At 38.7% G+C, this 24,991-nt stretch overlaps 2 protein-coding genes and 1 long non-coding RNA gene across 4 annotated transcripts in view; 2 read left to right on the forward strand and 1 right to left on the reverse strand.

Annotated features, from left to right (window-relative positions):
* LOC139135738 (uncharacterized) overlaps nt 1–24,991 on the forward strand; it is a 429,492-nt gene that overhangs the window by 131,604 nt on the left and 272,897 nt on the right. The window lies entirely within an intron of this gene.
* Nucleotides 3,337–11,335, forward strand: LOC139135728 (uncharacterized). The gene is made up of 9 exons (XM_070703381.1): nt 3,337–4,027; nt 4,761–5,057; nt 7,346–7,628; nt 7,890–8,457; nt 8,621–8,807; nt 9,092–9,354; nt 9,731–9,902; nt 10,158–10,306; nt 10,586–11,335. Exons 7-9 carry the CDS (start codon nt 9,892–9,894, stop codon nt 10,765–10,767), a joined length of 342 nt encoding a protein of 113 aa, XP_070559482.1. The 5' UTR covers nt 3,337–4,027; nt 4,761–5,057; nt 7,346–7,628; nt 7,890–8,457; nt 8,621–8,807; nt 9,092–9,354; nt 9,731–9,891; the 3' UTR covers nt 10,768–11,335.
* Nucleotides 11,270–13,131, reverse strand: LOC139135717 (uncharacterized). 2 transcript variants are annotated; one of them, XM_070703369.1, is made up of 3 exons: nt 12,676–13,131; nt 11,699–11,929; nt 11,270–11,520 (listed from the first exon to the last, which is right to left on the reverse strand). In XM_070703369.1, the coding sequence occupies exons 1-3, from the start codon at nt 12,921–12,923 to the stop codon at nt 11,340–11,342; spliced, it is 660 nt and encodes a 219-aa protein (XP_070559470.1). In that variant the 5' UTR covers nt 12,924–13,131; the 3' UTR covers nt 11,270–11,339. The 2 variants fall into 2 exon arrangements, with proteins under 2 accessions (XP_070559470.1, XP_070559461.1); XM_070703360.1 differs by having other exon boundaries at nt 11,699–11,935; nt 12,676–13,099.

The following is a 24,991-nucleotide window of genomic DNA, read 5'->3' on the forward strand; positions in this document are numbered from 1 at the left end:
CGACCGGCCGTTGGGCAGTAGAATGTATGAAAAAAAAAAGAAAAAAAAGTCAAAGTCAGTTTGAAACCCGTAGCCAGTTGTAAAAATAAAATCATCACTTCTCAGGGAATGTATGCTTTTATGTGTTTTTATTTATTTCCCTTTCTCTGCAGAATGAGTCGACTTTGCAGCTCTCCAGAGAAACAACTCCCGTTCAATGCGAACGGCAACAACAAGTGCTTGGATCCCGCGAAATTGTGATCCTGATCCTGTGAGTAATAATTATTTCCAGAGACCAGCACTGGAACTGTTAGTTTTTGCTTACTTTCCTTCTTTGTTTCTTTGTTTCTTTGTTTCTTTCTTTTTTCTTTCTTTCTTTCTTTATTTCTTTCTATCGTATTACTACATAGAACATGCTATATACAAAATTTACCTTCATTTCCCAGAATGCATTGCGACACGCTTAATGACGTCATTGCTTAGCTCGGACGGGTTTTACGGGCATTTCTTGTTTGTTTATTTATTTTTTATTTTTTATTTTGCATTGGACAAATATCAAATTGCGTTCAGCTAATAATAATGCTAAATACTCGCCGTACGTGGCTATACTGTTACGTTATACGTCTTCCTATGGTTTACACTCGCGCTGGTTTTCGCCCGAGTGCTCATGGGTTGAATGAGATTAACAATGGCGGCGGATACGAACGCTTCCCTCGCATAGAGAGAGAAAAGTAGGCTTTGAGTAAGTTTACAAGCGCGGCTGGGCACATCGTGTACCTAGGCGAGGTGGGTGTGCTCGAAAACGAAGATCAATGTAAAATTTGGATTCAAAATCGGCTGTTTCGGCGGAGAAACTGCCCGCCGTATTTCTGAGGAGCCACCAGCGGTTTTTTCTATATCAGTCTGCAGGGCTGTGGTGGGAGGCTGTTTAACGCCGGTAACACACAGCCCTGCCATGCAGAGCTAGGCATTCATGGTGAACTGTCTTTCACCGCACCGGCATATGTTGGCTGCACGTAAAAGCAACTCAACTTTCCAAGATCAAACGGTCAGTATCTTGTGAAAACAGCGACAAAGCAATGAAAATTGCTTTAGTCAGTGGTAAAAACTCTTAACAGATGAAGCTTTAAATCAAATGAAAATGCATCTGGCCTCGGTTTTCAAGTTCAACGGCCTAGGTCCGATGTCTCCTCTTGTCTGATATACATTTCCGTGCGTTGTCGCCCCCGTAATGTCGTATGTATGTGTTGCGTTTTTACCGTACATGTAGGCATTTGTAATCTGTGTACTGTAATTTCCTGGACTGCCTTGCTTTTAGTTGTATTCTGTTGTTGTATCAGCCCTCACAATAGGTACGTGCTTGCATATTAAAATTCCAAGCACTCTTTCATTCTGCACCAATATTCGTCACACACTCTCTTTTCTTCCGCTGCTCTGGTCTCTGGAACCACGCTTTTGCTTGCAAATGCTTTCTAGTTTACAATTTAATATTTGTCATAGGTTCTGTGATATTTTTTCCACTTGAAAAAAATCGTATTATTCATGGGAGAGGGAAAACAGGACTCAAATTCAACATTGCCGATGTTGGAATTTCTCCTCAGTAACTAATTTCCAAACATGTAAACAATGCGTGATATGCAAGGTGCATGCACTATCTGCCCGTGTGAGTCACTGTTTGTGTCATTAGCTGGGTGCGTGATCAATGCAATCGACGGCTGAGATCGTGATCGAAAGATGTAGAAACAATGTAACAGTTTCTTTATTGACAGTCAGAGCTTGTGCTGGTTGAAAATGTCTGCGCGCCCTTTGTTGTATAGTCTGCTCTCCACCGCCCAAGCCGAGCAGCAAAGAAAAAATAGAAAAACGGGTGTAAACAAATAAATGATAAAAAGGTCAAAGTGAACTTTCTTGAAACCTGTAATTGAAAAACATGACCTAAATCAATGATCACGTCCCCTGCGGATAAGTGTGTTTTATATATTTTTATATTCTTTTCTCTGCACAATGGGCGGACTTCACAGCTCCACAGAGCAACTCAAAATCAGCAACCCATGTCTCATCGGCCGTACGGGACTGTGATGTGAGTAATATTTATGATGTACTATTTGTCATGAGACTTATGATGTACTATTTGGCTGAGATTTCCCCCATTCAAAATGAAATTAGATGTTCACTAAAGGGACAAAGAACGAAATTTAAAACTCGCTGAGGCCATAAAGTAGGATAGTATTTGTAGCCGTTGCCTTGCTCAGAACATGTAAGCAATAGGTGACATGCAAGGTGCATGTACTTTCTGGCCGTGTGAGTCATTAGCTCAATGCGTGATCAATGCAGTCGACTGAATAAGGTCAACGATTCTTCCTTTGTACTCGTCACAACCTTTTGCAGTAATTAGGCCGTGTTCTTCAGTCGTGCACGCGTGATCAAAAGGTATAGGAACATTGTAGCAGTTTGATTTGATTGACAGTCAGGGTCAGAGGTCGTGTGCGTGAAAAGGAAAACTCCACCTATTGTTCTACTGCCAACTGCACAAGCAAACTCTCTACTGGTTCGTCGGCTTGAGTCTGACCTGTGAGCAAACAAATCTAGGGGAAACCCCCTCACAAGTAAACAAACAATCAAACTAAATGAAAAGATCGGCGTGAGATATAAACCAGCAATTTACGGAACGGGGAAAACGATTACTTTTCGCGTTGTGGAGAAAGGGAGGTTTTAATCGACAAACTGAATGCATTTTTGAAGAAAGAAAAAAAAACTGTGAATTATTTGGCGATTAATTTGTGCATTGAAAGGGCTCGTGTACTTGCAATCGTGATATCCGGCCATATTGTTCTGAGGAGGTTTATAGCTTTGTGACATTATTTTTTCATCGATCTGTGCAATCAAAGTACAGTCTAAACGCTAGGGGTGTAATTTGCATATGCAAATGCCATTTCCTTTCGAACGGCACTCAGCAGCTCAGTCTACACTGTGACCGTTGGCTGGCTAACATCGTGTTTCAGTTGCTCCCAAATTCTCATTTTTTCGCCGATTATTATCATTGGAGACAAACTTCATCTCCTCAATTTGGTTTTCTGAGAAGGTAAGTGACTTTTCGGGGCTCTGTTTAAAAAATTAAAGTGAATTTTGCGATTTCAGCGATTTTTCATATGTCGAGCGCGGATTTGTGTTGCTGTACCAACTACGGTAGCATGAAATTAAGGCCCAAAATGAAGCATAGTTCGTGGAATTATACTATAAATTAGCTTTTTGCCGCAGAATTTTGTCTGTTCATGCCAGGAATGTGATGTTGGGCGGCAAAGTTCGCCGCTGTGTTTTGCCGCTAAAATCCAATATGGCTCCAAATCGACATTAAAGTGCAAGTCCCGCATAAATTCAAAGTTATTTTTGCTTAAAATCAACCATGCTATATGATTTTGCCATCCCTACTTTATCAAATAAATGCATCATCCTGAGAAAACGACGCGATTAAATATTATAAAAATACAATATTTTGTGCGATTTTGAAGTTGACTGCCGTTCGGCTCGTTTCGGAAATCGCGGGCCTTGCAACCGGAAATGACGTAACTAATTGAACATACGAGCAGCTTGCCCTTAGTAACGGGGACGCCGGCCGGACGCTCGCAGTTTCATGATGGTGAAAAGATGCGTTGTCGGTGGCTGTAGCAATAGCAGCGATGGCTGTTTTAGCATGCATAACTTCCCTCGTGATAAAATAATGAGTGCAAAATGGGATAGGTTTGTCAAATTGACAAGGAAAGATTGGAAAAGGGGTATTCCGACAAGCAATATATGCGGTGCCCACTTTCGACTGCCTGATGACTTCGTTGGATACGCACAATGGCAAGCTGGGTACAAGAGTAGGCTGGATTTAGTTCCAGGGGCCATTCCATCAATTTTACGACCGCAATGCCTTATCGATGCGACAGGAACCCCTCTTGCGACGCCCAGTGTCAAAAGGAAGCGGTCACCGGTGCCACCATCTGCTTCGCCAAGAGTGACAGTGACAAGGCCGCGACAGACCGGGAAGAAACTGTTCATATCGAGGGTAGGTAAACAATACGATGATGCCATAGATACTATACGTATATGCAATTGAACGGATAAAAATTATTTTTAATTGTAAATAAAAGAAATACGAGTGCTTGAACTGTTATATGTGTGACACAATGGTAAACAGATGTCGAACTTTTTTCACTGGCTGTCACTCAGTAATTTGTAAAACTTAACGTAAGAACGATAGGCTTCTACTATAGGATAGAGAGGTGGACGGTACCGCTGCTGACACAACGAGTCAACATACAGGTATACCAACGACAAAGCAGTCGGAAAGCGTTACCATATGCCCTCATTTTGCCAAAGAAAGTGTCTTCCCTTAATGCTCTCACTTTCTTGATAATTTCGTAGTTATCAATCGATGAACACCGTGCTTACAGCAGACATGTATTTATGAAACTGCATCGGTCTTTCTTAGTTACGGAACAGAAGAAGTGACCACGGTCGTAGCCCCCTCGACAGATATGCCTCCGGATATTTAACCTTAATATTGCATAAAAAAATTTGCTTGACAAGAAGTCTTGTCTTTTGCAATGTAAAGATTGTTGAAATCGATTAGGTTTGTGATGTTTTTCTCAAAAGCTAGCGGCGAGCAAACTACAATTTACAGGCACTAATGTTTTGGCGCCAACGAAGTGTCAAATGACGTCTAACTTATATTTGTCATCGATGAATGATTATGAAACCTGCAAACATCATTGCGTTATTTTAACTGTTTCTCACAGATTCTAAACGACGCAGTTTACGTCGAAAAGGAACGTACCGACGACAATGACGAGTCACATGAGTCACAGCGTGCAAGTATGTCAAATTGTGATGTCTTACAGACCAAGTTACCCGGCGGCACTGAGCCCGTCTAAACTTTCAGTAAGCCCGGCACTGAAAGTTTAGACACCTGTGTCAGCTGTGATGCTGTACAGAGTGGACCTGAGTGCATCAACAACTCGGCGGTACCAGTGTAATAAAAAGTGTACAAACAACAGGAACTCAAGTGACAATGAGAACAAAAAGCCGAACTAAAGGTAGGAATTTCTGAATGCTGCCTTCAGATTTCTGTAGTTGGAGTGACACCGCGTCTGTAGTAACCATTGAATTTCCTTTAATACACGTGGGCACAGGAAACAAACAAACAAACAAATAAATAAATAAATAAACACAAATAAACAAAAATACAAACAAGCATACAAATACATAATAAATAATAAACAGAAAAACAAACTAACAAATGTATACACAAATGCACACACACACACACATATATATATATATATATATATATATATATATATATATATATATATATATATATATATATATATATATATATTATATATATATATCATGTGTGTGTGTGCTAGTGTAAGAGACAACAGCATATTGAAAAATGATTGAAACGATCGACTCAAGCTCATGCAACATATTCAAAATGTGATTGCAGTACCACTACTCCTATACTTCCCAACGGATGTGACTTACATAACCAGCAACGTCTCTACATGAGCAGCCATTAAGTCACATCCATTTGGGAAGTATAGGAGTAGTGCAATGGTACTGCTGTCGCATGTTGAATATGTTGCATGAGCTGTTCAGTCAATCATTTCAATCTTTTTTCAATATGCTGTTGTCTCTTACACTAGCACACACACACACATGAATATATATATATATATATATATATATATATATACCCTAGGGGATATCCAGGACGTGCCCTTGCGACAATGACCCCAAAACGGAACCAGTTGTCCCGCACTCTTGTGTACCTCGGGTGCACTAGTGAGTCAACTGTGATGGGTGTAGTCTAAAAGTAATATCTGTTACTGAGGCTGATCTTTTTTTGCATAATTATTGTGAGGCTTACACAACGTACTTTCGGAGCTAGCTATATGATTAAAAGTAAATAAAACGCTGCACTTGATATCATAATTTGCTTGACTGTAGTCCGTCTGAGCTCTGGTTTGCGGCAGATATGGTATCTGCTTCAATTGCCTGAAATTCAAGCATAGTGACGTGGTCCCGGTATCTTGAATTTTTGATCAGTGAAACTAATGTGTTACGAGATAATGCAAAATGCAAAATTTGATTGACAGCTGCTTGTTGTCCCCAAAATGAACAAAATGTCCCCCAAAATAAATGGTAGTGGGATACAGTATCTCCTGATCTAAAATTCCTGGCCGCAACACTGATATATATATATGTGTGTGTGTACATTTGTTTATTTGTTTGTATATTTGTCATTTATTCAATGTTCTATGATATTGTATGTTTGTTTATCTATTTGTTTTTCTGTGTTTATTACTATTTAAGTAATTGTATGCTTGTTTGTATGTTTGTTTATTTTTGTTTATTTATTTATTTATTTGTTTGTTTCCTGGGCCCCCTGTGATCATTAATAGGGAGTGTTCAGAATTTACTTCCAAGGGGGCCTGGGTGATTTTAAGGGAGGGGGAACCACCCATTTTCCCCAGTGGCAATTGGACTGAGCAGACAAAAAGACCACAATCTTTTAGGGGGAATTTAAGGAAAACAAGATATCAATTCAATATTTGCCCTGAAGTCCTGATCTGAAAAAGAAAACCATAGTAGCTATAGCTACCATGCAGGGTGTCAGATCACAGTTCCATCATTGTATTTAAACTCTTTTAGCTAAAAAATTTGGTAATACAGGTTGTTTCATATATCTACTGCTGCGCAGTATCTTGTTTTTCTCCCTGATGCGTCATTAACTGCCCAGTATTTAGCATGTCAACATGGACCATCCGGTGAACAGTAACTTCATGCATGGTTTTTATAATTGGAAATACATGTAGAGGATACTTAAGAATGAAAAGTGTAATGAAATATTTTTTCTCACCATGGCTACTGTTTTTTTTTGAACATGTCAAATTTGCATTAAGGTTATGTATGGAGCTCAAAGTCATGGGAATGGATGATTGAATGATTGAATGTAAATTATCTCACAACATATATTGGTAACACCCATTTAAAAAAAACCACCAGGAAAACAGAAAATCCTCCGGCCTTTCCTGGAAGTCAATTCTGAACACATCCATGAATTTAATTGTACAAACCAATAATTTCACCACATCATATCATGATGAATATGAAATATGAGAAATATATAGTTCAGATGTGATGTGCTTATCACCGAGGAGCAAATGAAGCTCTGTAAAAATGCATTAATTCAGAATTTAGGATTCTTAATATCTATAAGTGAGGTGTTTAAGTTCAATTGAAAAATGGAATAATAAAAGATATTTTCTACGGGTAGTGTAAAAAGCCCATAATACAGTTCATTTTATTTTTCTAGGAGTCACTGTGAAACCAGAAACCCACCATATTGGCATACAGTGCAACTTGATTGATGCCAGACTGTTTGTGAATGAAGTTGGTTTGTCACAGTATCCAGATGATGATGATGGTGAAGATGATGATGATGATGATGATGATGATGATGATGATGAAGATCAAGATGAAGATGTAGATGATGATGATGATGGTGATGATGTAGATGGTGATGATGATTGTGATTATGGCGATGACAATGTCTCCTACCAAAGTGACCTTTCTAATTAATACTTACCTCAAAACATGTGAGTACTTATCAAGCAATTTAATATGTAACAATACTTTGATTTCCATATTCTCGTTGTATCATAAATGGAATGAAATATTTCTCTAGGAGAAATAAAATACATTGTTGAATGGACCAGAGCTTTTGCTTGGCCCTTGTTGGTTAGGGAAAGGACTTCTCTGAAATATGTCAGTCATTTGACATATATTATGATATCGCAAAGTTGTTAAAATTACTACATTATTTGATCTGACTCATTTTTACATCATTCTAATTGCAGACAATCATCAGCACAAGATGATCCACTTAACAATGCCAATGCTAATCAACCGCACAGAGAAGAAAAATTTCTAGTTTTTCGAACAGAGTTATTAGCACTGTTTGACCACTGCCCTCAGTGTAATGGACCAACTCATGGTGATATTTCTAAGAGGGTTGGTAGTCTGATCCATGTCACCCAAAAGTGTGGTAAGTGCGGACACATCCGTACTTGGATTAGCCAGCCGTATTTGGGAAAGATGCCTGCTGGTAATCTGCTCATATCCGCAGCAATTTTATTTTCCGGATCCATGGTTACACAAAGCCTGAGATTATTTGACTTCATGAATATGCTCTGTATCAGACGAACTTCCTTTTATCGACACCAGAAAAATTATCTCCAGCCAACAATAATGAAAGTATGGAGGGACGAGCAGACAACCATGATCAATCAGCTTGCTGACATGGAGGGAGGACTCATCCTAGCAGGCGATGGACGGTGTGATAGTCCTGGTCACTGTGCAAAATATGGATCTTTCAGCGTCGTTGAGCAGAGGTTGAACAAAGTACTGGATATACAGCTTGTACAGGTGACATTGCAGAGTTATTTTCCAAATTCACAGTACACAAATTGCAGACCATTCTCTTTACAGGTACACCTGATCAGTGTTTTTTCATATTGCCCACATTAGCCTGTACTCTTTCAGTGAACACAATAGTCATGTTATATTGTATATAGTTTTGCTGTTTCAGAGTAATGAGGTTCCAAACAGTTCCTGGTGTGAGCACGAAGGTCTGAAACGGACAATAGCATTCTTTGAAGATTGGGGCCTGGATGTATCAACTATTATCAGTGACAGACATTGCCAAAATGCCAAATGGATTAGGGAACAAATGCCCAACACAGATCATTATTTTGATGTGTGGCATGTTGCTAAAGGTCAGAGCAAGCTTTGGCTTCATTACATTGTATGCTTGTGAGGCATGTGAAAGGTCAAACATATCCAATGTACATGTATGAGAGTATATAAAGTATACATGTAACATATTTAGTACAGTCACTGCAGAAAAATAAATTGTGATATTGTAGCAATATCAAGCAATGTTATTAGGTTTATGACAAAAAGTCAAGTTTATATGCATATTATGATCTACAGGTTAGATGGAAACAAACTTTCTGTTCCACTCATTGGAATGTTGTGCAATGTTTTCTAACATTTACAGGAATCAGTCGAAAAAATTGAATCCCTTGGGAGCCAAAAAGACTGCTCAGATTTAAAAGCATGGAAACAGTCTATCATCAATCATCTTTACTGGTCAGCTGCTTCAAACTCCGGACAATAGGGGAGAAGTGATAGTGGCCAAGTGGTGTTCTGTCATAGGTCATATACAGAATACTCATACCAATCATCCAGACCCTCTGTTCACTGACTGTGCCCATGGACCACTTGAGGGAGAGGAGAGAAACAGGTTATGGATTCAACCAAGTTAGTATTTGCATTAAAAGAATAGTGGAAATTTACATTTGTAATTTGCCATTTGATAACACCAAAAATTCATGTGCTTGAGTTTAGTCACTGTATAGTCTGATCACTAAGAAAGTATTAAACTGCATGCTAACATTCTCTGTTGCCTTAGCTGCTGTTCATTTTCAATTCAGTTCTGAATTCAGCCATGTACAGCCAGGCTGCTATTCAAATAATGTTGCTGCATTTGCTTTATTCAGGTATAGTTGGCTCATGACCAGCTGTATTAATGACATATTAGTTTTTATTATCAAAAGGTGCCAGCTGACTCTTGATACTAGCAGGGTTTGTGTAATTGAGCAAATAAATTTAGGCATGTGACGACTTTAATTTCCAGATAGTAGAGCTGCAGTTAAGTTGGAGAATCTCCTAACATCAAAGGCTTTGCTTAAAGACATTGGGAAGCTATCGGCTCACTATCAAACATCCAGTCTTGAAGCTTTTCACAGCCTTCTGCTTCATTTTGCACCAAAACACACTGCCTTCTCAAACTTGGGAATGCAAAGCAGGTCAGTAGTTTCTCAGAAAAGATTAGCTACATAGAAAGTTTTGAGTATAAGTTTACACACTACAATGAACATATGACCATCCAGTGTCTCACAGTGTGATTCAAGGCGGAAACTGTGTAATTATCACTAATTCAGTAGATACGGTACCTTAATTAGCAATAATATGTCATTACATGCCTTACAGGCAGCTATTCAGTTACACCATTGTAGTAGATTCACTTTAACAAGAAATATGTAATTCTCTTTAACTTGCAGGCTGATACTGGCAGGGCTTCACTACAATGAAAATAGTGCCAGACCTCAAGCAGTCAATAGTGAAGGCCAGATGCGGTATTCCATTGTCTTCCCAAAGTACAAAAAAGGAGATTACACTGTACGTCCGATAAAGATAAAACCAAGCTATTGTAAGTCAAATTTTCTCACTCATTAAATTGAAAATGATTCAAGTCAAGACAAATGTGCCACTCTTCAAAAAGAAAGTATTCCAATCAAAAATGATATAATTTCTTGCCACTAGTGCTGTAACTCAAACCAAATGTGAAAACTTTGTAATGGCCTTGATAATGTAAGAAATATGTTTTTTTTCATACATCTATAATCACAAGTATTCCATGAAATATTCCAGAAAGTCACGGTGTTGCAGCATATTAATATTGTAATTGTGCTGCATATTCTGTTTACAGTATACGTCCAGAAACTCATGGAAACACTGTTTAACGACTATCTACAACATCGAAGACTGATGAAACAGATGAGTGAGCAGCTCAGTGAAAACCTTCCAGGTCCCATGTCATCTAGGATGGAACATCCAGACAAGGATGAAGCGATAGATTCCTTTGTCAGCCGCTTCAATGGAGTGGTCTGAGGAGAAGCTTTGTTAGAATGAAGGGAGGAACATCATGAGTTATATGAATATACAGAGAAAGTTTAAAATTCTAAAAAATTGACTGACAAGTTTTATTGACATATGTGTATCCATGAAGCATAACTCCGCATGCCACTTAGTATAGTGCAAAAGTTTTCATGTAGTTTGCTTTACAAAATAATTTTTTTATACTGTTGCTAAAAGTTTAATATACACAGACGAATGAGTAAATATGATTTTGTTACAAAATATCTAGAATCAAGCTATTTTCAGAATTGTGGTTCAGTATTTAACTGGTAACTGTTCTTTTTATACCTACATGATTTTGTGAGTACAGAGAAATTAAAAAAAATTGTCACAATGGGACTTACTTAGGAATGTACAACATGACCCATACTTAGGAATGTGCAACATGACCCATAATGCAACATTAATTTGTGTGGCATTGTTGCGATACTGATTGGGACAAAAATAAAGGAGCTGACAAATTACAACACAGAGATTTGTGAGTTTCAAATCACTTTATATTCTCAAATTTAGAATTCAATAAATTACAGTATACATGAAATCAATCAATCTGATACTTCCTGGAGTGGACTGACAAATTGAAAATTCTTATATGTTCCATCAGATGATGGAAAATGTTCTCGTATCTTTGATATAACGCATGACGGAAGTGGAACACGTACATGTCTACCCAGGAATCCCCAACTCCATCTGACAAACTGCCGATAGGCTATGTATCTGTCTCTCCTGAGAAAATAAAGGAAAATATTAAGTTTAAGTCATTTGTTGAAATTCTGTAAATTATAAATGTGTTTTTATTGACAAAAACATGCCTGATGAAATAAACATGCAAAGAAATCAGAATAACCTGAAAGAGAAAGTACATGTATTGTAAAAATTATGGTAGTATGCAATGCACACTCACTCATTTTGTTGAAACTGCCTCATTTTCCCATACTCCTGTCTGTACTGATAGTACGCCGTCTCCAGCACCCATCTATCCAAACAAACCGATGCAAAACCAGGATGGAGTGTTATGCAGGAACATTGTTGTTCTGACTCAATCACATAATGCTCAACCTTCTCCCATACCCTGTCCTCTTCCTGACAACAGTGACTGGTCTCCACCTGTGTCATCACACTGCAACATGAACACCTGCACCTGCAATATAAAAAATTAATTTCAACGACTTTGAGCAATATGAGCAATGATTGTATTGTCTCTACCACAAGTTCAACAAGCAACCTGTTTAGACATGGATGATTTCATAGGTAAGAAGGTGATATACCCAGATCATTGACAATGACAGTTGTGACCATGATGTAGTTTTGACACTGTAAACACATGACAGCAGATCTCAAAAGGGATCAACAAAAACACCTTATGATATAAAAGGTCATTTCAAGAGAGCATTTGCTCAATGGCACAAGGAAACGCAGGCAGTTACAGAGTTTTTGACTTCCTACCATTGAACTAAAGTGTCGTGTCAACCCCATGATTGTTATGCGGCTAATCACTCTGACCTTGACATTTACACAGAGCTCAAGTGATATTCTGAGACGAATGGCGTTGTCAGTGAATGCTCTGGTGGGGCGTTGAAAACGAATTCTCAGACAGTGATTGCCAGAAAAAAAATCAGTCTGTATCAGCTGTATCTCTAGTGCTCCACTCTTGTATTTGACAGGCACGGCCAGGATGCCCTGTTGCATGTTGTTGGATATCACAATCCCGGTATGGTATGGCTAACGTATTGTATGTATTATCAGGCCCACGGAGAAGTGAAGATAAACTACAAACTTTAGTACTTTTTGCTTAATTTTACTGTTATTATGCGGTTAATAAACTGTTCACAAAGACGCACAGTATCTTGTCAAAAACTTGAGAAACTTTTAGTTACTTACCAATCAGTGCTACCTACTCGCCCTGCATGGTCAACATTGACGCTCAAGTCCTGCTCCTGTTCTCGTTCCTGTTTAGGTGCGGATGGTTCAAATCTATAGGGTTGTAAACCCTGGACATCACCTATAAAGTGCTGTCCGCCGTCTTCTTCATCGACATGGGCATTCTCAGTCACACTGACTTCGCTCAAGCAGTCATCACTATCATCATAGTCATACGGAGCATTGTCGCTCGAACAAGTGGCCATCATAGATTCAATTAGTGACGTCACAGCTACTTGCGCCTGAAAACGAGGCGAGCTCGGCAATTTCCGGAAAATGTGGCGATGATCGTACAGCAAACGTTAAACTTTAGCGCGTTTTCGTCAAAATAACACGATATAACAATCACGATACCGCTCAAAATTGATTGATCCTGTGTAAAAATATTTGTTTTCTCAATGACAGTTTCGATTACAACCAGAGCTAACGTATAGACCTGAAATTAAACGAAAAAAGCCTCAAAACATGGCGGGACTTGCACTTTAAGTGTACTGTACGTTTACACGTACACTGTGTACTCGCATACGCTCATAGTTAAATATATCCCCAAAATGTGCGTATTTTAGGTCAAATGTTGCTTTTTGGGGAAAAACTATCATCAAGTGACACTTTTACGTTGTTATACGTAAAATTCGTGTCACAGTTGTTTTTAATTATTTTCCTCTTTTTTTCAGGGTCATCACAGTCCGAGGATGGCTTCCAGCCGGGGCTTCCCGTAGAAAAACTTGTGTATGTGACCTTATGGTTGTTCACTTTTCACTTTTTTGACGTAATTTCGTGTCTGATTTGTCTCAGCTTGTTCCAGTCAGGTCTCTGAGGCTTCAGTTTTATTTAAAATAAAGCTGTTGTCTTTGCGGTATATCGAATTCAGATCCTGCTTATTTATATTCTGGGTGAACTGTTGTGTTCTGTTTTTGAGAAAGATGGGATATTTTTGGGCATCAAAGGTGAAAAGGAGTGGTTTGACATGGAGTTGTAAAGATGCCCTACTTGGAAAGGTATGGTGCTGTAACCATGCCAAAAATGGTAGCAGCACATTAATAAAAAAACCAAGAGGAGTCTGTGTCTGAGTGCTGAGAGTAAACACAGCTTGCTTGTAATTAATAAGCATCTGCTCCAAACTATTATTGGGGAGGCAACTCTGGAAAGCTCAAACATTGAAAAAATTGCAAATGCACGGTTGTCGAAATTGCTGACAGTAATGCAGGTTTCAGTAGGATGCACTGCTACTTTTGCCAGACAACATGTACAGTGATATTTGCAGTTTCTTCAACTGGTCAATAGAATTCACTTGCCCTACATATTTCAAAAACAAGTGAGAATGGTCAATGCATCTAACCAAAGGAGGAATCTCCTACTTTCTATAGAGAAACTGGCCAAAAAACAAGAATGTTCATAGTTCAAGGCACAAGAAGTTTTCAAATAATCTTACTTTGATTAATAAAAGGTTGCAACTTTACTTTAAAGCCAAAACAGATCATAAAAATCTGATCTTGCAAGATATAGAGACAAAAGGCTTCAGACCAACTTCAATAATCCAACATATGTGGTCAATGTCAAATTTCAAGACCAAACTTTCACTGTGTCAGTAACAACAAAATTTAATAATGAATTAAAATCCAAGGTTGCCAAAAAATTAAATATGAATGAAGATACTTTCAAGTTATACCTCAATGGAAGGCCTCTAAAATGCATGGTACCATTGAAATATCAACAGTATATGTACATGTTTCTGGGAAAAAGGGAGTATAGCCTAGAGTTAAGGAAGCCCACCCTGATGTTACTGAGTGTGGGCCTAGTCTGAGAGAGACCCTGCAATTCGCGTTCTGCCCTGTTCGAGCACGCGTGCCCTTCAGAGACGCGACGCGAATCCCAGGGTCTGGACGTTCTTGCAAGCGACCGGTCGGATTTCTGCCTGATCCGGGTACTTTATAGAACTCCACACATCCGTTAATCAAAACAAAAATGACAAGAAGCATAGCAAAATAAAATGAAAAATGAAAAATAAAAACATACCACGTATATAGGTCTACCAGCTACTAGTATATATATTCTCTCCGCCTAGTTAGATAGGTGTTTCTTTTGAGGTCACTACACTTATTAATATTCATATACTTGCAAGAACCGACAGTCGCTGTGTCTGGCAGCGCGTGCTCACAGCTGCACAGCGTAATCTTCGAATGCAGGCCCATCGTGGGCGCGCACAGAACAAGGCACAGCGACTGTGGAGAGTCTAAGTGTGGGCCATGTGGTCGGTGTGCAATGACACAGAGCATTAGATGGCATCTCAAACTTAAAAAAGATGAAAAATATTTAGAATGGTTGGCAGCAACTTATAAAATGACATCAAATGTGTGTATTTGTAATGCTTGCAACCATACCATCTAAAGGGCCTATAATCAGTACAATCAGGGTAAAGCTGTGGGTGATTCTGAATGTGAAAGCAAAACAAAAGGAAAAGGTTAATAAAATGCAAATGTTTTGTGTGTGATGCTGAGAGTTGGAAGACAACTTATATGGTGACAATGGTATGTTTGTGGCCTTGTTCAATTTGTTTGATGAAGACAAATTGCCAGATGTACCAACAAATGCTCCTCTGTGTGAATCACATCACTCCAAATAGACTGCAAGGCAAGGGGTTCATTGTACAATGTCAGACTGTCACAGATGTCTATATGGCAACGTTAGACACCCACCTGATGCAGAGTTTTTACAAAAACATTTTGATGACCATGGTGATTATCAAAGTTTGAAGTTAGGTAAAGATAGTCCAGTGTGTATGAATTGTTACATGAAGTTGTATCGTCTGATCTGTGCACTAAAACAACAGCATGAGGGTATATTTTCTGACAATGAAAGCATTAGCAGTGTCTTGACTACCCTGAAAGAGAAACTGCACAAGTATTCACTGTCAGGGGATATTGAGTAGATTGCTCTAACTAGGACAGGATTAGTAGTTGGAAAAAAAAACTCTTTGATAAGGAGCCATTACTGCTGACAGAAGTTAAATCCTATGTTACAGAGCATATCACAGAACAGTATAATAATACGGCTAGTTTTCAATGGGGTTCAGACCCACAACATACGGCATCAGTCACCTAGAGGAGAGGCCACAGAGAAAACGGCTAAATCTCCACTCCCAAAAAGAGTGGTTCAATAGTCGGCTAAGTTGTTACATTTTTCTGACTGAGACCGCTCCACAAGAAACATGATAGAGAAAAGCCACTGTCATACTGCACAGACAGATCCTCAACATTTGTGAAGCTGGAAATGAGTAAACATTTTTGACCATCATATATCATTTTCAACAATAAAATCTGGAGGAACTGTACAAAGAAACTTTTGTACTCTTATTTTAAGACATGGTGTTAATGTCGGGGATGTTTTACATAGACAGTATTGTAATCTGACCAACGCAATTAAACAACTAGAGGACACTTGTAATAAACTACAAAGAAATTTGACTGGAGAATTAATATCAAAAAGTCCACACCCAATGGCCATTTTGTTATCTGATGCTGAAAATTTGTCTGAACGATTGTCTAAACGATTGTATACACAAGCAGCCAATTTTGTGGAAAAGTACCAATCTCATGCAAATCTGTCTTCTCTCAATTTACATGATATAGTTAAGGAAGTTGAGCCTGTTCTGTGGAATTTTCTATTTTTGGTGACCCAAAGCAAAGGTTAATGCTCAAAGATTTTTCGCACAAATTTTACCTGGACAGAGCACTACATAGGATTTTACAAAACTGAGCCCATTAAAAAGCACAAACGTTTCCTTCAAATATTTTACAATTTGTGTCATATGTTATATATGAAAAACAAGGAATGTAATTATGCATTACATCTCCTCCTTGCTGATAACATTGATTCATACAGTGGCTCTTTAAAACTATCATCATTGCTTAATTCCTTTGGCATTATTTGCTCAAAAGCAACAGTGAGAGATCATATGAATCAAGTAGTCCTTGATGTTTTGAAAGAACAGCATGCTAGCAGTTTTACTGAAGATTCTTTCTTTGTAGCTTCATTAGATAACTTGGATATTGGGCAACCATATGCAACTGTTACACCTAACTTTAAGAATAGGGGTATACATGTAACTTCCTATCAGGCAGTTGAACCCAAGCCAGAGTCTAACAAAAACACTAGTGAGGATTTTATAATTGGAAGTACCAGGCTGCGTTCATTCTCAGAGCTGCAAAAGATTTGTGTGATGAGAGACAGTAGTTCACTGTTTAGATGCATTGCTGTCTTATGTTCTGTCAAATTGAGAACATGTGAGAGAAATAATATGGGATTACCCTGTGATGAAGCTCTTTCTGAAATGGAATATTTTTTGTCGTGTACAATTTGACAAATTTTGTCATCCGTCTTGGCTAATGGTGACTCATATAAATTCTTTGAAGAAACCATTCCAATGAATGAGCAATTATTTCTCTTAACTCAAAATTTTCCTGATTTTGAAACTCGTGCTGAAAAGCTGGTCTCCCCAGATATACCTGGTGATAATTGTGAATTAGTTTGCCTGTCATATGCTGTAAAATGTCCAGTTAAAGTCTTTTCTGCTAATGGTGAGTTGTAATGTAATTTTGGATCTTGCTACTCTGATGTGGAACCATTTTACATCATAAGACATTCATATGGGGTATTTTACCTGGTCCTTTCCAAAGATAGATTGAGTGATAATTTTGAATTAATTGACGCAAATGACAGTATGTCACTTAAATCCTGGTATATTTCATCTCAGTGTTTGCTAAAACCTGATCTTCTGAATAAGTCAATTGATTAAGTATATGGTAATCAGTTGTTTCCATGTCCTAGTGCTGCTAGCACAGGTAATTGTGATGAAAAGTCACCTGAACGAAAGCGGAGGAAAACTGTGTCAAACATACAGGCAGTCAAAGATGCTACTGATGACAGTCAACACTTTTTACCCACAGTTACTGGAAATTCCTTTTCAACTTCATCTAATATTACACTTGATGACTTTAAATTGCTGGACAATGGAAAACATGCCTTTGACATACTTCAAAAACAAACATTTCTATATTGTCTTCAGAAAAAATCCTCATATACATTAAATGATAAATATGCATTGCAAAACCTGAGAAACATGATGTCTCATGCTGAAATTCCAGTTACTGCGAAGGCAAAGGCTGAGTATCTTGGCGTGTTAAATGAACCGTGTGACAGCATAGACACAGTGAAACACGTGATTGAAAAATTGTATTCTGTGTTTAATCTTGGGAAAAGACTGCAATGCCTGGTCGTCATTGGTGACGGAAAAACCTATGACCTTTTAATAAAATTGAAACATGAGTATCATGATGAGCTTCACAGGTTAATTTGCTTTCCAGGAGACTGGCATTTATAAGAAACACTTAGCCTGTGCTGTTTAAGATCTATATGGATGCTGGTCTTAAAACAATAGCAAAATAGACCTACAAAGACGAAGGCCTGCTGACATCACTTTTGCTATGTCAAAATTTTTAAAGGATTCACAGGTTTCTCATGCAGTCCTGGGAAGCATTTTATAGGAAGCAGGTGGAAGCATTTTTTGAATTCAGAGATTGTGTACCTGAACAATGGAAATGTGACCTTGACATTTATTTATTTATTTATTTACTGGCTGGGAACAACGGGCTTTCGCCCAATTACAGTTCCAGCAAAAGAAAAAGAAACTAACAAAGAGCACAACAATGAAACAAAGACAGTAACAACACAGTTAAAAAAACAATCATTGGTAAAAAATACAGATCTAAAAAGAATAAACATTATTAAATAAAAATCTGCGAAATTGCCCATAGTTACAATTAAAAATATCAAAAGTCTCATTGTTTAAAATACGATTCAAATTTTTCATAGTTCTCTGTAAAAATGCTGAGGAATGAGCAATGACTCTTGATACATTAGGTTTAAAATGTTGTTTTGAGCGCAGAGTGCGAGAAGGCACATGTAGACAGATGCGCTCTAGAATTTCGGAGCTGTTATAAAAAGAGAACATACATTTGTAAAAGAAGGTGGCATCCATAAAACTCCTACGCTCTTGTAGAGATGGGATTTTGAAGAAGGTACAGAGTTGGTTGTAGTAGCCAGATGAGTAGGTTATGCCAGTTTTACCGCACAAGTATTTGAGAAATTTACACTGAACTCTTTCGAGACGGTGAATGAGATACAGCTGGTGTGGAGACCATACTTGACTGGCATACTCAAGCTGGCTCCGGACAAGTGTTATATACAGGGTTCTGAGAGTGTTGACATTGCTAAAATTACGCGAGTTACGTTTTATAAAACCTAGCAGCTTGAAAGCTTTTACAGTAATTGTATTAATGTGCGCAGACAGTACAGCAATTATGAAAGAGGTTTTAGAAAAAACACTGACCATGGAAAACCTGTCCAATATGGATAATCTGGATGAAATTAAGAAAATCCAGGACACAATCAACTGTAAACTTGCTGGTCTGGAACAGGAATTTAGGGAGTATGTTGAGGAGTACAGTGCAAAGGATGAAACTTTCAAGTTTTGGTCTCATTTCATACACAGGGATTGCTTGTCATATGTGGGATTATACCTGTGGCTTTGGCTGAACTTTCCGACATGTTTGAACTGGCTGAACTGCACAAAGGTTACTTTCCCCATTTCTTCAACACAGCGGAGAATCAAGATTATATTGGTCCTCTCCCAGATGCACAATACTACAGTCCTGATGATATGAAACAACATCAGAGAGAGAAATTCCTGAGATGGTACGAAGAGGTCGATTGAAAAATCATCCTTTCAACCTGAAACAAGAACTTGAGAATTACTGTAGAGCGATGTAGACATCTTGAGGAGGAGATGTTTGAAATTTCAAGATATGTTCAAAAAACAGAATGGTGTGGATCCATTCAGGGATTGTATGACCATGGCATCAGACTGCAATGTCGTTCTACGCAGGAATTTTCTCAAGAAAGATAACATCGGGATTATTCCAGATCACGGCTACATCCACCAACGAAATCAATCTGTTATTGTATTGCAGTGGTTTGAGTGGCTTGCATATAAGAAAACTGTCAACATTCAACATGTATACAACAGGGTGAGAAGAAAATTGATCGATATTGGCTAGATGGGTATGATGAAGCAAACAACACTGCGTCACTGCTTATGAGATGCACGGTTGCTACTACCATGGTTGTCCGCGATGTTACGAAGACGCTGATATCGTCAACACCAAACTAGAGAAGACCATGGGTGATCTCTGCCAATGTACCCTCGATAAGATGCCATTTCTACGCACCAATGGCTTCAATGTGATCGAAATGTGGGAATGTGACTTCAACAGAGATAATCACAAAAACCAAGACCTGCAAGAATTCATCAAGTCACTTGATCTACAGGAGCCTTTTTATCGATGGGATGTCTTCTACGATGGTAGAACCAATGCAACGAGGCTTTACCATGAGTGTGAGGATAATGAAGAGATTCACTATGTCGATTTCACAAGCCTCTACCCTTATGTCAACAAGTACTGTAAGTACCCCATCAAGCATCAGGAATTCCGCACCAGGAACATCATACTGCCTGTTCAGTGGTACTTTGGTGTTGCCAAATGTCGAGTGTTGCCAACACGGCAACTTTACTTTTCTGTTCTCCCCTCAGAGTGGATAAGAAACTGATGTTTCCCCTTTGCAGAAACTGTGCAGATACCAAGTAGGCACCGTGTGAACTTAGGGATGACCAACGATCCTTGTGGGAACTTTGACAACACCTGAGTGAGCAAAAGCTGTGGAGAAGGGGTGCAAAGGCGTCAAAGTGTTTGAGGTGTTGCACTACAGTACAACAGAGAGTCACAAACAGGTGGGCCCGTCACCGATTACATCAATACCTTCTTAAAGTTGAAAAAAGAGAGCAATGGTTGGCCTTCATGGTGTCAGACGGAAGATGACCAAGACCAATATATCTGTGAGTACCATGAGAGAGAAGGCATCCTACTAGACAAGACTAAGATTCACTAAAATCCAGATCAGCGAGCATTGGCAAAACTGATGCTGAATTCCATGTAGGGCAAGTTTGCTCAACTTGTATACTGAGATATGCAAGTATATTTGCTGCATCTGCAACTGATTAGGTTTCTGCCCTGTCCAGTAACATACAAATCATACACCCTGTTTCCTTCTCGTAGTGATGTTAGGATGGTATCCATCCATGTTGTTGGTAAGTAGTGATGGAGTGTCTGATTGTTTATGTGATGCCAAGGTGAGTTGACTTGTATCAATCAAATCAATGTGCATGCATTGCTTCCAATGCGACTATCAATAGTTGATTGTGATATGCGGTGAGGGAGAACCCACAGTTTGACTTCCCCTTCAGAGTATAGAGGAAGACTTAGGTGTATGTTATAATTGGTAGCCATATTGTTTACTTTGCTGTGTATTGTGTTCAGCTCTGTCCTGTAAGAGCTGTGGACATAAAATTCTGCCTCTGGTTGTCTTTGTATGCCCTGTCTGCACACAATGAGTACATTGCCAGTTGTTTGGTACTTTGTATGTTGTTGTATGCAGTGAACTTGTTCTCTTGTTTGTTGTGGTTGTTGTACAGTGGGGCATTGGTCTCCTTGTCTTTTGAGGTTTTCTTTGAAGTGTGATGAATCATAGTATGTTTTGTATGGTGTAGGAAATGTGGGGTCTTCGTCTGTTATGTCAGGTTCATGGCAGGTTCATGGGTATTTGATGACCGAGGCTGATGTTTTGTTTGTTGCAGAAGACCTTGGTTAAAATTTTCACAGAGTTTCTGGACATTTTCTAACAGTAAAGGGGACCCGGTGCACACCAAACACTTCTCACCAGAAAGAGATAGGCACTCTTGATGACAGCTTTGTCCTTAAGGCAATACACATATCTCTGCAGACATGACCTCAGCCACTAAACATGAAGGAAAATAACATCTCAGGCTTTGATTTGGAATATTTGCAAGGTCGAAACTGAAACCAAGTGGTAAGCACTTAATAGTTATTTCAACCTGCACAGTTTGTATTTGGTATTTTAGCCTTGAGCCGTAGATTGACTGACAACAGTTTACTATCCACAATTTTCAGCAACACTCTTGAATACCTGGACCAGATATTCTGCTGTTTTGCCGGCCACCATGGTGTGGTCGTGGGTTGTTGTTCCTCTGCCATACCAATGTAGGAAGTAGAGAGGATAGTCTGTATTGAGTCTGGAAGTAGCAAGACTCTGGGGTGTTTTAGTGATCATATCTGCTGATGTATGTGGTTGTTAGTGACTATGTAGAAGGGAATGCCAGATTTCAACTTTTTTCTCAGTAAGAACAGATGGATCGCTGTCGTAAAGTTCACAAAGATCAGGAATATCGTAAGTCGTACTTGTTCTTCCAAGATGTTTTTGAGACTAAGATATTCAAGATCTTTACAGGGCTTAAAGTGAGAGGAGATCAGGTGACGCACAAGTTGCCAACCAGTGAATGAAGCAATTATGACAAGAGATGAGCGGTGTGGTTTAGGTTTTTGTGTCAGTTTGCCACCAAAGACAAAAGAATACAAATGACTGTAGAAGAAGTGATAGAGTTGAACATGGTCATTATAGGGGTTAAGAGAGACATGGAATGGACCTTGAATTGGCATTATCTATGTGGTAGTTTGTTGTGTGCAATGAGTTTCTTAGTAAAGTAGAAAGTAGGCCAGTCTCCTGGTGCAGCAGTCAAGAAGTCAGTAGAATATGAAGAAAGAGGTGGCGATGTGTTAAATACATGGGTATAAGCATTTAGGTAATCTTCAATTGAGTGAAGAGATTGTTGGAATTCATCTATGAGATGGGTTCTATGCAGTGTGGCCAACTCTCTCTGATCCACCTGTTGATATACCCTGTAAGAAATTTTAACGATTTTGTTAAAATGAATTCCACAAGAAAATTCTCTATGGCTATAAGAGATATCATTGTGATAGACTGAAAGATTCAAGTTACGCTTGGAGTGCTCCTAAATAAAATTAAAGGTTGGAGGTTATTATTTTGATAGAGCCTCATAAAAACATAGCATTGACACAAGATAAGGCAAAATTGCTACTTTGTCTTATTGTCAATAACAACTCTGATTTGCCCGTTGATAATGTATGTTTTGCTTACGTAACAGTCACTGATGATCCTCATTTGGCAACCAACCAAACTTAAATTTTCAAGGAATTGAAAAGAAAAAAGTCATTCACAATATAATCATGGCTATATTTGGTTCTCCAGTAGTATACGATGGATGTGCTACATTTTACATTGTAATTTAAGTGTGTTGCTGAATCAACTCAGCGATTCATACCTGAACTGTGCCAATGATTTGTTGAGCATTTCGCTATTGGTAGTGTGCATATACTCTGGGAGAGAAGCCATGAAGAGTTTGCTATATTAGTGCATGGCATGTTCCATGATGGATGTAATATCAGCTAGCCCTATCCCCATGGCATTCTCTGGGTCTGCTGCTTGTATTCACCATGACCACACGATGGATGGCTTCACACTGTCTTCAGTGCTAATATTGCGGGGTGTGTATCAGCCAAAGATGTTGGCATATTAGTAACCTTGAAAGTTTGTAAGTTTGTTGCCTAGAGAATTGTCTGAATGTTGGTTAAGTCATCAAGGAGATGGATGACAAGGTGTCTGCTCTGCAAGTTAATAGATATACACGAATGCTGGTGTTATTACAAAGAAATCACAGGGAAAGAGAATTAAAAAATCCTCCCTTTCAGTCCCACAATATTTTTAAGTCCCTCAAGGTGCCAACATTTTTACAAGTCCCTCCTCAGTTCTGCCTCTCCTACCATGTGAGCTATCAGTCTTATAATCATGTGTTCAGAACTTCTTGCTCACTTCCGAAGCTTCCCCCACTGTAACATTTTAGGGTTGTACCCACAACACAATAAAACACAAAACAACATGAATGGATGTAACTAGTAATATGTCTAAAATCAGTGCTATGCAGTTAAAAATATTCTATACCTCTCTTGCTTCTTCCAGTAATGAAGATACTGTGGAAGAATTCCCTGCAGCAGTCTTTGATCTGTGCAGTGTGATAGTGTTTGGTGCCGCACTGAATCCCGTGAGAGAACCAGCCATCAGGCTACCATATGAGACGCCACGCTGGAGAAGATTCAGACCACAGTCTTTCTGTAGTTGATTTGTTTTCTGAGATCTGATAAAGGTAAGTGAAATGACATTCTGATTTTAAGGAAATATTCATATTGTCTGGTTATTAGGGTAACAGCATGGCTGTCTGCATGAGGAAATGTGAGTCACTCCAAAATGGTATGTTTCATAAAAGTTGCCTCAGCAAACATACCATTTTGGGCATTTCACTGACCTGAATGTAGACAGGCATCATGCTGTTACTAAGATGTGTCATGTCAATATGTGTTTGCAATACAACACATGTAATTAATCTTTGGTGTATGGGTATGACCACCAAGCAAATGAGTAACTTAATATTATGTGTTTAAATGCACAGATAACTTCCGTTGTTTTCTGACCTTTTACCTGATTAGATGAAAGTTCGAAATTGAAATGAATGCTGCACCCATTGCATTCCATGTGAAAATGAATTTACCTATTGCCAAACATAACACAGAAAATATAATAAGCACTGATGTGTGTGTGATATATGACTGAGTGTGTAATTAGCAGATTCCCTGCAGTACTCTACGAAATCTCAGCATGCCATCATGAAATGTAAAAATGCATCGACAACCATATAAAGGTTTGTGATCAATTCAACTTAAAGTTGACTGCATTGGCATGTAGAAGTTGACATCAAAACTGGTCTAGAATTGACAGTATTTCCCCATCACAGATAGCAGTCTGGTTTATCAACAACTAGGTATGAATGAATGCAATGTAACAACCATCAGTACATCATACTAATAAGAAAAAAGAAATATATGTACTTTTTGAGACTAGCTTGATCTAAGCAAGAATATGTAGTGCAGCGGTAGACTTTTGTCTGATGACTGCCGCTCTCTCAAGAGAGAGTCTTGTGTCATCTCTTGAGAGAGCATTTACCATCAGGCTGAACAGACCTGGACACTTCATGTCGCAAAATTCCTCCATCTCTTGAGGGTCGTACAGCTCGATATATTCATTTTCTTGACGCATTTGATGCCTGTTCAGCTCAACCTGGAATCTGGCCAGGAGAACTGGAAACCTTGATGATGATTCTGAAAAGAAAACAGATCCACAGTAGTACAACACATTTCATATGATCCGCAACTTTTGGCTCTGTTTCCCTGTAATT

Source organism: Ptychodera flava, chromosome 1, assembly GCF_041260155.1.
Source record: "Ptychodera flava strain L36383 chromosome 1, AS_Pfla_20210202, whole genome shotgun sequence".
Taxonomy (NCBI): Eukaryota; Metazoa; Hemichordata; class Enteropneusta; family Ptychoderidae; genus Ptychodera; species Ptychodera flava.